The sequence below is a fragment of the Glycine max genome, chromosome 6 (genome assembly GCF_000004515.6).
Source record: "Glycine max cultivar Williams 82 chromosome 6, Glycine_max_v4.0, whole genome shotgun sequence".
NCBI classification, from domain to species: Eukaryota; Viridiplantae; Streptophyta; class Magnoliopsida; order Fabales; family Fabaceae; genus Glycine; species Glycine max.
This window is the reverse complement of record NC_038242.2, coordinates 1,481,813-1,497,712: the sequence shown is the minus strand read 5'-3', so window position 1 is coordinate 1,497,712 and position 15,900 is coordinate 1,481,813. Positions and strand designations below refer to the sequence as shown.

At 32.0% G+C, this 15,900-nt stretch overlaps 2 protein-coding genes across 3 annotated transcripts; both read right to left on the bottom strand.

Moving 5' to 3' along the window:
• LOC100780490 (enoyl-CoA hydratase 2, peroxisomal-like) lies at positions 1–4,185 on the bottom strand. 2 transcript variants are annotated; one of them, NM_001255771.3, is made up of 12 exons: positions 4,037–4,185; positions 3,900–3,961; positions 3,765–3,787; positions 3,567–3,672; positions 3,024–3,094; positions 2,761–2,833; positions 2,126–2,165; positions 1,882–1,954; positions 1,665–1,815; positions 858–928; positions 390–563; positions 1–264 (listed from the first exon to the last, which is right to left on the bottom strand). In NM_001255771.3, the coding sequence occupies exons 2-12, from the start codon at positions 3,954–3,956 to the stop codon at positions 177–179; spliced, it is 927 nt and encodes a 308-aa protein (NP_001242700.2). In that variant the 5' UTR covers positions 3,957–3,961; positions 4,037–4,185; the 3' UTR covers positions 1–176. The 2 variants fall into 2 exon arrangements, with proteins under 2 accessions (NP_001242700.2, XP_025984477.1); XM_026128692.2 differs by having other exon boundaries at positions 7–264; positions 3,900–3,956; positions 4,037–4,163.
• Positions 4,186–6,785: 2,600 nt separating this feature from the next.
• On the bottom strand, positions 6,786–14,980 carry LOC100776222 (L-ascorbate oxidase homolog). The gene is made up of 8 exons (XM_003527413.5): positions 14,015–14,980; positions 13,752–13,861; positions 11,810–12,080; positions 9,566–9,668; positions 9,116–9,461; positions 8,149–8,514; positions 7,398–7,476; positions 6,786–7,283 (listed from the first exon to the last, which is right to left on the bottom strand). The coding sequence occupies exons 1-8, from the start codon at positions 14,168–14,170 to the stop codon at positions 7,071–7,073; spliced, it is 1,644 nt and encodes a 547-aa protein (XP_003527461.1). The 5' UTR covers positions 14,171–14,980; the 3' UTR covers positions 6,786–7,070.
• Positions 14,981–15,900: the final 920 nt, after the last annotated feature.

Here is a 15,900-nt window from a genome sequence, read left to right as displayed (position 1 = left end):
TTTATCTAAATAACACTGCTTTTATTTTTTTGAAGGGAAATATCACCTTACTATTCTACATAGATACCCATTTTGTAAAATTTAATCATCGATATCGCACTTAATTACGTTTTAAAATTATCTCCTCTGCAAATATTATCGACCTACAGCCTACATGTAAATGAATTTGAATTCTTTCACAGTGACGAAGTCAAACCACGCAGATCGACGTAGCCAGAAAGGACTGTCCGCTTTCGCTCTTTCACCTTAGTCCGAAATATAACCCTGCACGATATTAACTTTCAATCACTAGCATAATTCCCCAAGCTTTTGAATATGTTGGAAGTGGATAGTGCAAGATAATTGATACTATTTTTTTTTTTAATCAATGAGACAAACAGTGATTCTACCTTGAGCCTTCAAGCCACATCTCAGTAACCAGAGTTTCACCAGGGTAGACATGTAGAAGAAATCTGCCCGCTATGCTTTTTACCAAGTCTGGATCTCCTCTGCATATGCATTTGATGATTGCCCTAACTGCAAATCCTAATGTGCACAGACCATGCAATATTGGCCGCGAGAATCTTTGGCAACAAGTTAAAAATTAAAATTAGACTAGCCGAACAAATGAATTCAATCCATATGATAGAAAATGACCCCAAAAAGAATGGTCACATCACAAACTGATGGCATTATATCTTAAAATGGCACATAACCACTATGTCTATAACTCTATGGCTGAAAAGGAAGGAAAATTCTCATTCACCTTAGCACACCCCAACTTCTACCAGGGAAGAGGGAGAGGTACGCAATCTAATTAGAAATTTCAAGTGTTTAACAAACGGCTGGCATTCAGAAGACAGGATGAGAGTACTAACCCGGCAACCTTTGCAACCATGGGATCTGAATGCAGAGGATTGTAATCACCAGATAGCCTATAGAGCAATGCCTGCCAAAATGAAGAACATTCAGAATCTGTGTTAGAGAAAATATCAAAAGTTTTCAAAGATGTGTTAGGCTTCCGTGGCTTCAAGAATCTCAACAGAGTGCCAGAACAGTGAAGAATGTGTACAGAGATAAGAACGGGTAAAAAATGGGTTCTATTAGATAAACACATGAACAGGGAAAACTCTAGTTGTATTTGAGAGTTGGGCTTGAGTGGCTGAGCTTGATTATTCTGACCATTGGTGGGCTGGTAACTTCCACGCTGAGTATTCCACATCTATAATTCAGCAACATACTCTTAATGGAGGTTATTTAATGTCAGGATAAAAAAATCCACATGTTACTGTTTGATTGGAGAACTAAGAACTATCTGGAAACGTCGGGCCTCTAATGCTTTACTGCAATCATTAGATAAGCATTTTACAATATCTTTTTTTTTTTTGGGGGGTGGGGGGGGGGTGCTCAATTACTTGCCACACTACTTAATGACAAGTTGACAACCAAATATCTAAGGCATATGGCTAGAAGCTGATTAGCTGAATCAGTGTAAATGTTCAGAGAGAGGGTAAGCTGGTCCAGAACTTAAGATACATATCCTACATTGCTTTCCAAATATGTCACAAAGAAGGTAACAGAGCAACGGCAAATAAATGAGGGAAAGGCAAAAAAAACATAGATGCAGTGACATTAATAAAAAAAATCCAATTTATTCCAAACAATATTGCATAGTTATAACATGCCTGAGATGGTTGGGTTCGATCCTCAAACACCGAAAAAGGTTTACTTTCAGGAATTTTCACAGCTGGATTCTGATTCACAGGGTAGTTTGTATAAGAAAATGGCTTAGATGACTTTGAGAAGCCACCAGAACCCCGTAGAAAGACAGTTGTCCTGCAAGCAACAAGATAGTTGAGTGTGATGATAACAAAGGTTTAAAGGGAACTTTTTCAGCATTACCTGTTCATGCACAATAAATCACCAGATTCTTTCTCGTAGCTTTTTGTTTCAATCTCCAAAATTGCTGCTTTACCTGAAATTAAAGAAATGACATCCAATCTTGAAGGAGCAGAAAAAGGAATATAAAATAAATAAATATGTACACATAAAGATATTCATTTTCCAAAGAAGATGTGAAAGTGAAACTGTAGAGTAAACACATGCACAACAGATCATTAAGTAGAAACTGCTTTTGCAAGCCAACCTTTATCATGTAATCCGGCAAGGCTTACTTTATTGTGTATCTGTAATAAGAATAATAAATCATGAGTCTATCTACAAAGAATTAGAGAGAAGATCATGATAGAAAGTTAACCTTAGCATGCTGATGAAAATTACAATTGTAAAAGTCCTGTGGGGGATGGGGAGAAATTAGAGGGGTGTTCATGCTATGATTCACTCAGATATATAGAACTCATTCTTCATCTGTAACTCGCAGATGATATTTATTTCCCCAATTAAATTCAAACCAAAATCAAAAGGCCACTCTTCTCAAGTAAATGTGTTTTGCTACAATTGTTCTCACTGTTAGTCACATCGGGAATTCGGGATGAAAATACACAAAGAAAACATGACTATTACACATGTGTAAAAAAGATATGTAACTACCAGATGCTTGAAATTTATAGTGTGTCTAAATGCTAAAAATGGAACCCTCTAATAATTAATTGAGTAAAATTTCATTCACGTCTACCATAAGTTTGATAGATTTGATTTTCCAGCAAATATCATCTGACATGTTGGTGTATTGAGCTAAAATTAGAACAATAAATCATTAGTTTCTCAATTCGATCTAAATATCCAGCATGTCCATTTCTCATTAAAAAAAAAAAAGCTTACATGACAGCTTGAAGGAAGTGGTTTGTATAATTCTATGTATTGTTGTCCATGAAGCAGAAGACGTGGATCATATCTAGTACACATAAAGTTCTTTGGGTTAGGCATCAGAAAGGGAAAAAAAGGAAGATTGACATGACAGAAGATGGAGAAAAAAGCGAAGGAATTATACATTCACCAACAACATAAATACTATAGAGATTATATATTAAAACAATACATGAAGTATAAGCATAAACATATTGAAAGTATTAAGCAGCACTCACTTCAAGCCTGGGAGATTATAACCACTCGCCCCAGATCTAAGTACAAGTAGAGTAGAAAACGTAGGCAAGACCTAAACACAAAGTAGAAAAAGATGCATAAGTCAGCAATATTTTGAAATTATATGTTAAGAGAGACTGCCTAAACAGAAATGAATGATTAGCAATATCTTAGCATTAGTTAATAGTAATGGTTGAAGCAAATTGTGTTACATTGGGCATTTACCAAGATTACTCCATAGTAACAAAACTCTAATCATTTTCAAACTTTTTGGTAAGCATAATGAATTCTCAGCAATATTTTTGAAGATGATACTGGTGAAGAAATACGTCAATATAACATATATATTTTTTATAACCACAGGAATTAGGGTCTTGGGCTTTCTAGTTTCTAGTGAGACTGAAATATCCTTTCAGATGGTTATGGGAGTTATAAGACTTAAAAGCTTTGGTAAAATTGAACCCAGATGCTCCTCAGAAGCTCAGTATGTATTAGCAATTGAGACACATCCCGTTGGGTAAGTTTTAAAATAAATAATAACTTACCTTGATAGACTCCTGACCATTTTCATGGTAAACATATTTAAGCTCATCAGCGTCAACAGCGTCCGACAAACACACCCCTACGCTTAGGGCATAAAGTGCTGCATCCCTGTTCATTTAAAATGATTAGTAAAGTTAATCATAACATGAGAGAATATGCGCCTTTCATAATTGAAAGCTTTGACATACGGAATGCCTCACCTTTCGGTATAAGAGTACGTAGTCTGCAGAGCATCTCGCACGATCAAAATGATAACAGAAATTCAGAATTCAGTTTGTTGTAAATTAGGAAAACCTACTAAAAAGAAAAGAAAAAGATTACGCAAAGAATATTACATCAGGGAATTTGTGGGAAAGCGCAAGCGCTGGGTCGAACTCTGATGCACTCCCCATCTAGCCTTCAATTATTGAAACACAAGGGTGAGATTAGAGTCGATTAATATAATTATTAGATGCCAAGTTAGATTGATTACATAAAGAAAATTAATTGATCGGTGTTTGCGTGTTCTTGCGGATCGGGATAAGGCTCCTCCAGAGTCTTGACTCCAGACGAGTGCAAGAGAAGAATAAATTCGTTTCCTTCGCTGATACAGTGTAGTACAATGTATTTAGACATTCTACACCGTTTTCAACGGGGGATGAGATGAATTGGATTGAGATTTTAAAACATTATTTTGATATAGTTTTTTTAAAAAGAAATTAAAAGATTTTGTACTTTTAAAATGATTTTAAAGATTTTTTTAAAAATACTTTTAAAATTAATTTTTTATAGTGTGGATTTTAATAAATTTATAAAACATGAAATTATAAGATTTAAAAGAATATTATGAATTTTTAAAATTTTAAATAATTTTATACATTTTTAAAAAAACTTTCAAAATTATTAATAAAGATTTATAAATTTTTCTCATGGAACACTTTAAATAAAAGTTATCCTACACAAAGAACTTTAAATTTATTGCATAATAAATCAATTTCCTTTAACATATTTAAAAGCACAGTAGATTTGTTTTCTTTCAATCATCAATCATGTTAATGATATAAGAATCATATATCGCAATATCCATATAACATCATACTTATAGTTATTTTCACATTAACGATTCCACTAAACACAAAATATGTTCAATGATTGTTTCACGTACCAGTTATAGATGTAACAAAAAAATTCATGTACAAAAAAATATTTATATATTTATTCACTTATGCATGATACAACTTTTCATGTCTATTAAAAATAAACATGTAATCAAGATGTCCCAAATTTAAAGAATTATGAAAATGTCTCATATCACACCTTACAAGACATGTTATTCAAGGGTCAAAAGAGTAAAAAAATTATGAGCATATAGGACTTTCAACAAAGAGATAATGAATTATGTAAGATGGGAAAAGAAAAATATGTCAAAAAGAAAGAAAGTTCATTAAAATCTCAAGAGTTTGGATAAGATTGTTTGATATGTATGTTCTATTAAAAAATCTCATGAAATTCATTATAAGTTATCATAAAAAAAGAATCCATCAAAATTTGTATAATTTTGAATATTGTGAGATTTTTTTTAAGTTGTCAAATTTTTTAATTGAATACCAACAAATTTTATTAAATTCCTTAAAAAATCCTAATAATCTTGATTGAATATCATAAGACTTATTTGTATTATTTAAAAATGGAAAAATTGCATTTTTGGTCCCTCAATTTATCTCCAGTTTCATATTTGGTCCCCTAGTAATTTAATTCACGAATTTGGTCCTCCTATTTTGTAAAATCGTGCAATGTTGATTCCTAAGACCACAATTGGATGTTGACAGTTAACAAGTGATGTTGACGGTCACAAGTCATGTTCTTATTGGATAATGACTGCCACGTGTCATGCTCTGATTGGTCAATGAAAACAACATTGTATTTCATCATGAAGTTGACATTTAATCACAACATGACACGTGACAGTCACCATCCAATAAGAACGTGACACGTGACAGTCAACATCACTTGTTAATGGTCAACGTCTAATTGTGTCCTAGAGGATCAAATTCGTAAATTAAATTATTGGGGACCAAATTCGAAACTAAAGATAAACTGGGGATCAAATTTACAATTTTGCCTGTTAAAATCTTGATTGAATACTTTAAAAAAAATTAAAAACCATTTAAAATCCTTTCAAATCCTAATTGAATACACCTATTAAGTGTCACACTACACATTGAATTAGACATTGTGACATTTAAAAAAATAGATAAAATAAATAATTTTATTTTGAACATTTTAACTTATGTTTTTTTATCATTTAATAAAGTGAAATTATTTGATGTTTAGTTTGGATATGAAATTTTAAAATTTTAAAGAATTTTTAAAATGTATAAAAATTTAATTACATCAATTAAATTCATTTGATTTTTTAAATAATTTATTTTGATAAAATAATTGATTTTTTTAATAGAGTAATACAAATTCTTTGTATTTCAAATTATTTATTTGAATAAAGAAATTTAACTTGTATTTGATTTCAATTTTTTTTTGTAGTAATATCTTTTTTTCAAAGAATTTTGTAGTACTATCTTAAAGTACTTTATCATCTAAACACTCAAGAATTTTATTTATTAGCCAGGGAGAAATAGACCCCGGGATAGTAATGAAGTCCAATATAATATATCATATTTGTGGGTTAGTGACAGTGGTGTCAATGTCTTTCAAAAAATAAAATAGTGGTGGTGTGAATAGGAACATAAAAAAAAAATAGTGGTCTCAATGGGACTGATTAGGAAGGGAAATTTTGGTAGAATGAGTCAATTCACTAATTCAGTGGGAACAGGTTAGGAACACCCTTAATTACTAATGCAGATTTAGTTCACTCTTCGTTATAGCAGATTCAGATCATCAATTTCAAGTCATCGACCAATGTCCTTTTCAAGTTCAGCCTCTGCTGTTGGCCGATGCAATAAGAGCTGTGTTCCTTAGAAGGTTGTTTTTTGCTTTTCTCTTGCTGTTTTTTTTATTTCATACTGACAAAATAAAAAAGCAGATTTTGTTCAAGCTTTTTGTAGATAATGCTTAAGCTTCCGAATCATAAATATTTCAGCATCTTGCGTCGTTTCTGATGTCAATATTGCAGAAGGAAATGTAAAAACTACGTAGGCATATAGCAATTGAAATTAAAAAGTTCTGCACAGCTACAACAATTAAATGAATCACAGACCCTGCTTAGCCAGGTTCCAAACGCCAACTTTCGCGATCAGATTCACCCTTCTTGATAACAATACTAGTAAAATCCGAGATAATACAAAGGGAATATAATATATATTCTCTCTCTCACACACTCTCTATCTTTCTCTGGGAAAGAATTAATGTGACCTCGAGCTGGGGTCATTTAGGGATAAAATCATACATACTCATCATCCCATTGGAGCATAGCATAAAATAAATAAACGAAAGCACTCAACTATAAAATTAGAACTACTTTTCGTATTCTAAAACTAGAATGCCTCCTCAAGCGTGGACCCCTTGCTAACTCAAAGGGGTCGCGTGTGTCTCCCACTTGCCCTACCACAAAGAATTGCATTCTTTGGAACAGGGAACTCGTCTCTGATTGAGGTTGATGTTGTATAAACGCGCAAATATAACTGTTGCCCAAGGTATTGTCGTGCCCAAAACTCAGACCTCAAGTTCCACATTCCCACATTGTCAAGGGCAATATAAATAGCAGTCCATGAAAAGGGGTATACCTGAACAAAAACAAAATCAAGAACCAAAGCATCCCTTAGTTCTATTCTAAACCAGCAAGCAAGTAATCAGAAATAAAATTAAGGACATGGCCAAGAACCATGCCTGATTCTCACCTGTGTGGTGCAACGTGCAACTGCATCTCGGAGATTGTACTGGTTCCTGCTAGCAGTTGTCCATTGTCCCCCATCCATACTGCATATATAATTGACACATTTTAGACCAACAATTACATATACAATTGAAATGTTTTTACTCCAATTCAGAAAGCCAAACACAAACTATTAGTAAATGCTATATGATACTTTTATATGAAAGCAAGCTATAAAAAAATATTACTAGCCCATGTGAGAACACAATAAAATTTCTTTACTTTTTATTACAATTTTGATTTGGATCTAACTGAATTCCAAGAACTAGCTCATGAGGTGAAAGCTATCCTCCCCTTATCTACACTATTTTGATCATATTAGTAGTCAATGTGACTCTGTGAGAACTCCAATTCAATATTCCTCCTCATGCTAAGGACTAGACATTTCAAACATGAGGTTTATAAACTAAACATGTACAAATGATCCAATAACAAGTGATCGAATAGCCACGCCAACAAACACTAATATAAGTTCAAGTATCATTTTAGAATTTGAGTTTAGGCTAAACTTAATATTAAAAGCTAACTAATGAGTTCAGGAACGTTCATACTTATATACATTATTTTGGTCAACCACTAGTTAAATATGAAATATCTGACACTTTATTTAGTAAAATATATTTTGAGAAGACATTTGTATCATTTTGGTACTTTCCAATCAATGATATGCATATACTTGTAGTTGAATTTAAGTATGCAAAGTTATAAGTGGTTACCCAACGACAAAGAAAGAGTAGCCATCAAGATGGTAGCTCTGAACGATGTTCTCGTTGTTTTGGAAGACAATCTCGACAAAATTTCTGTAGTCAGCTTGTAACACAGATGTGTCAAGGTAAATGCCGCCGCCAGTGGGTCTGTCAGATATGCTTCCGGGGCGGAAAACACCGGAGATTTTGAAGTAATCGGCGAGCTTAAGAGGGGTGTCTGGGACAACATAAGACACGCTGTTAATTGCGTATCTTTGTTTCCCATTTACTTGACCAGCGGAACTCGCCAGTATGATCGTCTTCGTCGTGTTTATCATACCGTAATGGTACGATCCTTGCGGGTTTGGCCTCGGTCCACTTGCTGTAAGGTTTGTCCTGAAATCATGTATTAAAACGTAATTAATTATTCCATACACGGTACTAAAATAAAAGAGGAAAAAAAATAAGGCTGTGTACTTTTGTTGTCCAATAAAAAATCATAATGCATTAAAAATTTATTGTCTTTTATAATAATTATTATAAAAATTATATTAATTGATGATTATATAACAATATATAATTATTATTAAACACATAAAATAAGATAAAAAAAATTATACATTTAATGTAAAAGAATTTTATATTATTATTTAATTACAAATTACTAATGAAAAAGATATACATGATCATTAAACTCATAAAATAATTATACTAGTAGTCTAGCAACTTAAATATTATGATTGATAATATAAAATTTCTTATACCAATATATAAAAATGAAACTTAATTTCTTTCTCTCATATACTAAAAAATATTATAATTTTAATGCCAAATTTTTACAAAATTAATTTTGATTAACCAAGTCCTTTTAAAATATACTATCAAATAAAGATTTTGGGTAAAATTGAATTTGAACTTAAAAAAGGTTTCTTCTTGGGCTGTTTTTGTTTGTCTTGGGGACTGTGGAGTAGATATATAAAGCAGCTAAAATATATACCGAATTGAGCGGGCCTGGTTCAAAGACCAATCAATTTGGATTGTAGGTCCACCAGGGGGTGGGCCTGATACTGGGCCTGCGGAGTTGCTATAGCGAAGCACTCCAGTGGTGGTGAGGACCTTGTAGGAGAATCGTGTGGAAACCACAATGTAATAGTCTTGAGCAGGTTGGTCTGCAGTTACCAGCACCGAATAAGATTGCCCTACATGAACGTCAAGAGAGGAGTACATGGTCTGAAGGGTGTGCGTTCCTTCCACTTCTACCAGCTTCATTTTGTGGTTCTGGATTCTAAAGTTAAGGGAGTGTTGCAGCCCCACGTTTGATATTCTAAGCCTATAAGTCTTTCCTGTTGTGGACATGAATGATAAACAACATAGCAAAAAAGATCATGTATCAAAATTATTCTTTGTTTTTTATTAACAGACAAATTAGATGGACTGAATTGAATACCTTGTTCAACGTTGAAAGACACTCCATTAGGTCCGCGACCATTGATAAGGATTCCATCGGGAAAAGGCAGCTTCTTGCCCCTATCAAGACGGGCTTTCAAAGTCTGCATATAATCCACAGATTTTTTAATTTTTCTTTTCAATTAAAGTCCAACCAAAAATACTACAGCAGTATTACTTATCTAATTTCTAAATTTCTCAGAAAAAAATTCCCATCAAGTAAGGTTTTAATTGAGTAGAACATATTCAAACATACTCTCTTTAGTTCTCAAATATAAGAAAATAAAACATGTCAAACTAACTAAGTTAATTAATCATATTTAATTATATTAATTTTAATTAAAAGATATTTTTTAACTTATTCTTCATTCAAATTTGATATCAAAAATAAAAAAAAATCATTAAAATTAGTATCTTAATTAGATAAAAGTATTTTAGAGATAATAACATTAAATAAGATAAAGTTAGTTCAAATTTTTTTATATTTGAGGTGAAGAAAAATATATATTTTTCTTATATTTGAAATCAGAGGAAATAATTTTTTTTTAATTTTTTAATCCTTAACTTTTACTAACTAATTAGTTAAAAAAAAGTAAGTGTTTGATCTATTTGTTGAAATAAGTATCACTTAGTAGCCAAAAAAATATCACTAAGTGGCCAAATATATATACAGATGCATGCTATTAAAATCAATAATATCTGATATAAGAAACAAGCTAAAAGGATATTTGAATGAACATTTTAGCAATATTCATTTACCACCACCACGTGTTTTATAAATATTCTCGTTTATTTTATGAACTACAAATGTTTACTCACACCAAGTTGTAAATGCGAACATTCATTTCCAGCTTGCCAAAGACTGTAAGAGATATAAGTAGTTGAGCAATAATTATTGGTATCTTGATATTTAGTTACTGTTTTTTTTTTAATAAAAAAAAAAAACTCAGCGTATCTCAGACTAGAAATTAAGAACTAATATGTGCCAATAAATATTTACTTCATACACATAAACGTAGGATCAAACATCAAACCATATATTACCCCTTCTCTATGATATAATAATTTTTAATATTTTTATAATCCATTAACTTTGGTAATACTATACATAGAACAAAAAAAAGCAGTTAAACATTTATAACAGTTTTAATAGTATATTCTACCGTATATGATAATTTGCATAGAACGTGGATGATGCTGTTGAGATAGACAGATGACCACCTGCCAAATTGGCTATAGATGATGCAGTCACCGATAGAAGAAGCTTATCTCTGGGCACACAAAGCAAAAAAATTGCAATGCCAACTCCCAAGTTTGCTATTTCCTACGTAGAACGAGTAAATGAATATTTATTGACACGCAATGCTTGGGAATCATAAGGGATTGCCACCGAACCAAGTCATTGCATGACTCTTCACAGGATCTGTCTCATAGTATATTACTACTATACGTAATACTTGAATATTTAAAATTTCTTAAATAACAAATATTTTAAATTAAATTAAAATATTTAAAAAGACGCATACTATAATAAATGGTAATGAAAATTTTCCTTGCCATTTACTCAAAGAAAGACAGAGAAAGCGGCAACGTGGGGACTGAGCACATAGAAAAGGAGAAAGAAAGAAAAAGTAGTAAGATGATGGATGTTTATGGTTTTTTTAGGTTGGGATAATTCCTTGCTTCTTGAAAATGTATGAGGGTCTGCTCGAATTAGACACGAGAAAATCAAACGTCCATTATTGAGAACTTAGTGCCAAAAAAGGCACGGGTCTGAAATTGGAGGTTAATTGTACATGGAATGGGCTATGACTTGTTTTAAAAAATGAACTAACGGAAATTGGAAGTTAAATAAAATAGTGAAATAGTTAAGAATAAAAATATTTTAAAAAGGTGAACACACTAAATGGAGTTATTCCCAGTTAAGTTTTTTGTTTTTTACTGAATTCCCAGTTAAGTTATTGATAATGTTCGACGGCTTAAAAATTTATGATAAAATTCAGTTTAAATTTTGATTTTGATAGTAATTGGTATTTTTTAAAGTAAGTAACCCCCATCCCATTTTTCAGTAAAAAAAAAAAAACTCCCATCCTATTTTAGCTTATGTTCATTAGTCTCATCTGTGTGTGCAGCAATGACACTTGCTATATATATAAAAAAAAAAAAACAGAAATTGGTAATGCGTAGTAATGAAGGAAATTACGAAGCATTAATGAGGAAATGAAAAGAAGTAGTAATTTATTACCGTGTGGTTGGACTTGTACCAATCTCCAATGAGGACAGTGTAATCACCAGCTGGATCAGGGAATGGGACTGGAATTCTTGGCCTGCTAAGGATTCTAATGCCTCCAAAACCGCCAGCGGCTTTGTGGAATGCAAGGGATGGGAAGTAGTAAAAGGTCCCAATTTGATCTTTGACTTGAAGGATGTAAGTGAAATTCTTCCCTGCTGGAATGGGGCATGTTGTTCCAAAAACACCATCTTCGAACGAGTTCCTTCTCTGCTGGATCCCATTCCTGTATCATTAAACTCATACTTTAATTACGTTGCTTAAATCTTTTATGCAATAATATCTATGTAATTTTGTAACAATTTTGCTTACTTAATTAGATGGATTCCCATATTCTATACTTTATCCTAATAGCCATCCATCACAGTGTCAGACAGTAAATATGAGTCGTAGTATCGTTTAAATGTCTGGCCTAATAATAATTCCGCAGGCAGATAAATAACGTTAATTTATTAAGATTCAATAAATGTTTTTTTTCTGGAAAGGATCTTTAATTTTATTGTAGTAATCTTTTTCATTTTTCTATAAAAAATCACATTTGATCCTTTATTTTCTCCTCCTTTCCCTTTTATTTTTTATTTGTATTTTCAAGATTCTCTTCAATTCAAATTTCAACAATTTTATTACATTAGTTACTAAGGTTTTAACATTAAATTTGTAACTTAAATTACTACTTAAAAATTAATTTGTAACATTAATTAGAACACGTATTCTAGTTATACTTAATATAGTAATTTAAAATTAATTATATCTAATAATTGAGTCTTAATCTTAATACTTTATACTTTCTCTCTCTGTTCTTAATTATAGGATTTTTTAAAATTTATTTGTTTTTATAGGATTTTTTTATTTTTAAATGTATTAATTATTTTTTTCTTATATAAACTTATTTAATTATTTATTCTCTAAATATTAATAAAAAATAAGTCAATGAATAAAGAGAAAAAAATTTATAAATAATTAATAAATTTAATGTAATAACTGTTTTTTAAAGAAACATAAATGGGTTGAAAGTTGAAAATATCTTATAATGTGATTTCCATCCCCAACCTAGCGCTCGTGATTTTAGGAAACAGATGTGGAGTAGTTTATAAGTCACCGTGGATTCCGGTCCACGACAGACTGTTGCCGAAGAGAAAGAGAAAAAGGTAAACGATCCATGACATTAATTGTTGCCCAGCATAATTTACAAAATAAAAAAAATTACAAAAAGGTAAACAGGCCATCACATTAATACTTCAACATAAAAATAAAACACTAATACATTTTCTGAGAGAGGAAAGTTTTTAAACATTGATGTAAATTTCTAAAAAAATTACACTCACATTCTAAAAAAATTTACATCGTGATTCTAAAACTAAAAAGATAACCTACGTCCCTTCTCCCACACTTTCCTCTCCCACCCAAACATTGCATAGTGTGGCAATCACGTGTCTTTGTCCTTTTCAGAAAGAATATAATGTTCATTTTTAGCATTTTTTATTTTTGCTTAGAACATTTTTTAAACATGAGAATACTTTCCTTTTTAGTGTACATTCATTGTAATATACTGTATGAAAGAGCAGCGAGCTGCTAGATCTAGAACCGCGTCTACACATTCGTCGGTCCAGCACATGGCAAATTTCAGTGTTTCCACTTTCCAGCCGGAGACGAATCATATGACTTAACAAACATCCAAAGCAAAGAAGTGTCTAAAGCAATGTGTAACCGACTCAAGCATGCATCAGACATGCCCCCACTGGATCGACATCAAAACAAAGAAACATTTTTTTATATTTTAAAAAATACTCTAATCACATGCACTTTTTGATCTAACCCACGTTATGATGCTTTGAGCTTAATGATTGTTAACATCAACCGCAGATCGAAAATGTTTGAACAAAGGGGGAGAGAGTACCAGGAGAGGAGAAAAGGCTCATCTAAACTGTTGAAGACATTGATGATGAGGTTGTCGTTGGTAACAGAATGAATATCTGGACCTGGGAATTGCCCGTTGATCAATATTCCCTGTTAAACAAGACATGTTTTATGCAGTGAATTATTCACCATATGATCCAAATCCAGCAATAGTGAATCAGTGATGCACACAGTGCAGTACGATATAGTAATATAACAAAAAAAAAAGTGTAAAAAATTAATTCTAATGGAGAAGGTTCATACCGTTTGGCGAACACCAAGAGGGTAAATATCACCATAAGTAATATTCCAGTTGAAGAAGCGGTAGGGATCTTCGGCCCCAGCGATGTGAAAGAGAGAAATAGCAACACATAGAAGAAGGGAACCGACAGTGGCTACTCCCGCCAACTTGAGCGGCATTTTTGCTCTTTTCTTAATTACCAACACAACACAACACACTCTTTGGTCTCTCCCCGATAGTGTACTTAATGCCCACTCTATTAAGGGACAAAGAGACTTTAAAGGGGAACGGGGGAAGGGTTCAGAAATGATTAGGGATGGCACACATTTAGATTTAGGTGCGGTACAGAGGAGTATGTAATGTAAATTATGGAATATATGTAGCCGTGAAAAAAAATTGAAAAAGTTAAAAAAAAAAAAAAAGAAGAGGGAAAATTTGAAGGGAATTTGGCAGGAAACAAAAAAGTAATATTTTTTTTCTAGAGGGTAGAAATTAAATGCAAGTGTCGGTCGTGGGGTCCTCACACTAGCTTAATTATATTTGAACTATGCAGTTTTGTCTTCCACATGGATTCCTTTGTGTTTGTGGGCTTACTCTTACATTACAAACAGTGGGTGGTGAAGGATTTGTTTTCATGCTTGGTGCTTACAGGTTAGGGAGGGGCACACATGACGCGTTCAAACGCAAAGAAAACCGAAGGGCCCTCTTCATGAGGATATTCCAAACTCAGCGATTCAGTAAAGGGAGATGGAGTAGCAGTCCTACGCAATTTCCACTTTTAAATTGCGGCCCTAGTTAGATTAGATGTCCCCATGTGGAAGAACCGGTAGTGGTTTGTTAATTGTTACTTTGTTTTGATGTTCTTAAACCCTACTGTCAATTTACAACTTAATTATGAGTGACAATCACATGACAAAGAAATTTGATTGCTAAGCTATGTTTGGTTTAAAACACCTCTCTGTTTCTTAAATTAATATTAATAAAAAATGGTCTTTTTTATTTTGAAAACGATAGATGTTTTTTTTCCTTCAAACTAAACAAGTATTCTTTGCAAAATTAAAATAAGAAAACGATCGATCTCTCCTTATTTTCTTAATAATAATCAAGAGAAAATAATTTATTGTTTTCTTTATCAATAAACAACCCTATACAAGTACTTAAGATTTTTTAAAGCAATCCATTATAGTCAATAATTATTATTATAATACCAAACTATTGATGTATATTGTATTGGACTTTGTTTAAGAGTGAATCCTTAATGGGTTGGATCATTCATTTTATAACCAGTAGAGAAATTCCTACTACGGTACTATTTGTTAGTCAGATAGAAAATTGTCTCCCAATCAAACAATTTTAATTTTTACATACAACATTCTCAAAAAAGTGGACAGTTTACTCTCACATAAGAACTCAACTTTCTCTCTTCAATTGAAACAATTGGGACAAATTCAAGTACACGTTCTTAATCTCCCTTTCACATATTGATAATAATATGTTATAATTTGTGCCTATAATATTATGTTATCAGAATGTAAACCGTCTGCACTTCTTAATAACCTTCAAGTAGGAAGCAAAGAAAAGAAAAAATAAGGAGCAACCAAAGATATAATTGTGTAAATCTAATGATTCCATTCATTTATTTTTTGTATTAAATATGGTTGGAGTTGCTTCAATTTGAAGGAGGACTGGGTAGGTTTCTTGACCAATGTATATTACGTGTTTACCTGTTAAAATTTGGTCCCTGTGAACTGTGATAGTAATTATCTACGAGATCTAAAATTTTCACTATTGACAATTTGACATCATATATCATATCAATTTAATATAATTTACAAAAAAAAAAGGTACTGTTTAAATTTGGTTGGTGTTGGTACAATGACAAAAATTGTAGCTTTATTGTGTACTTTTT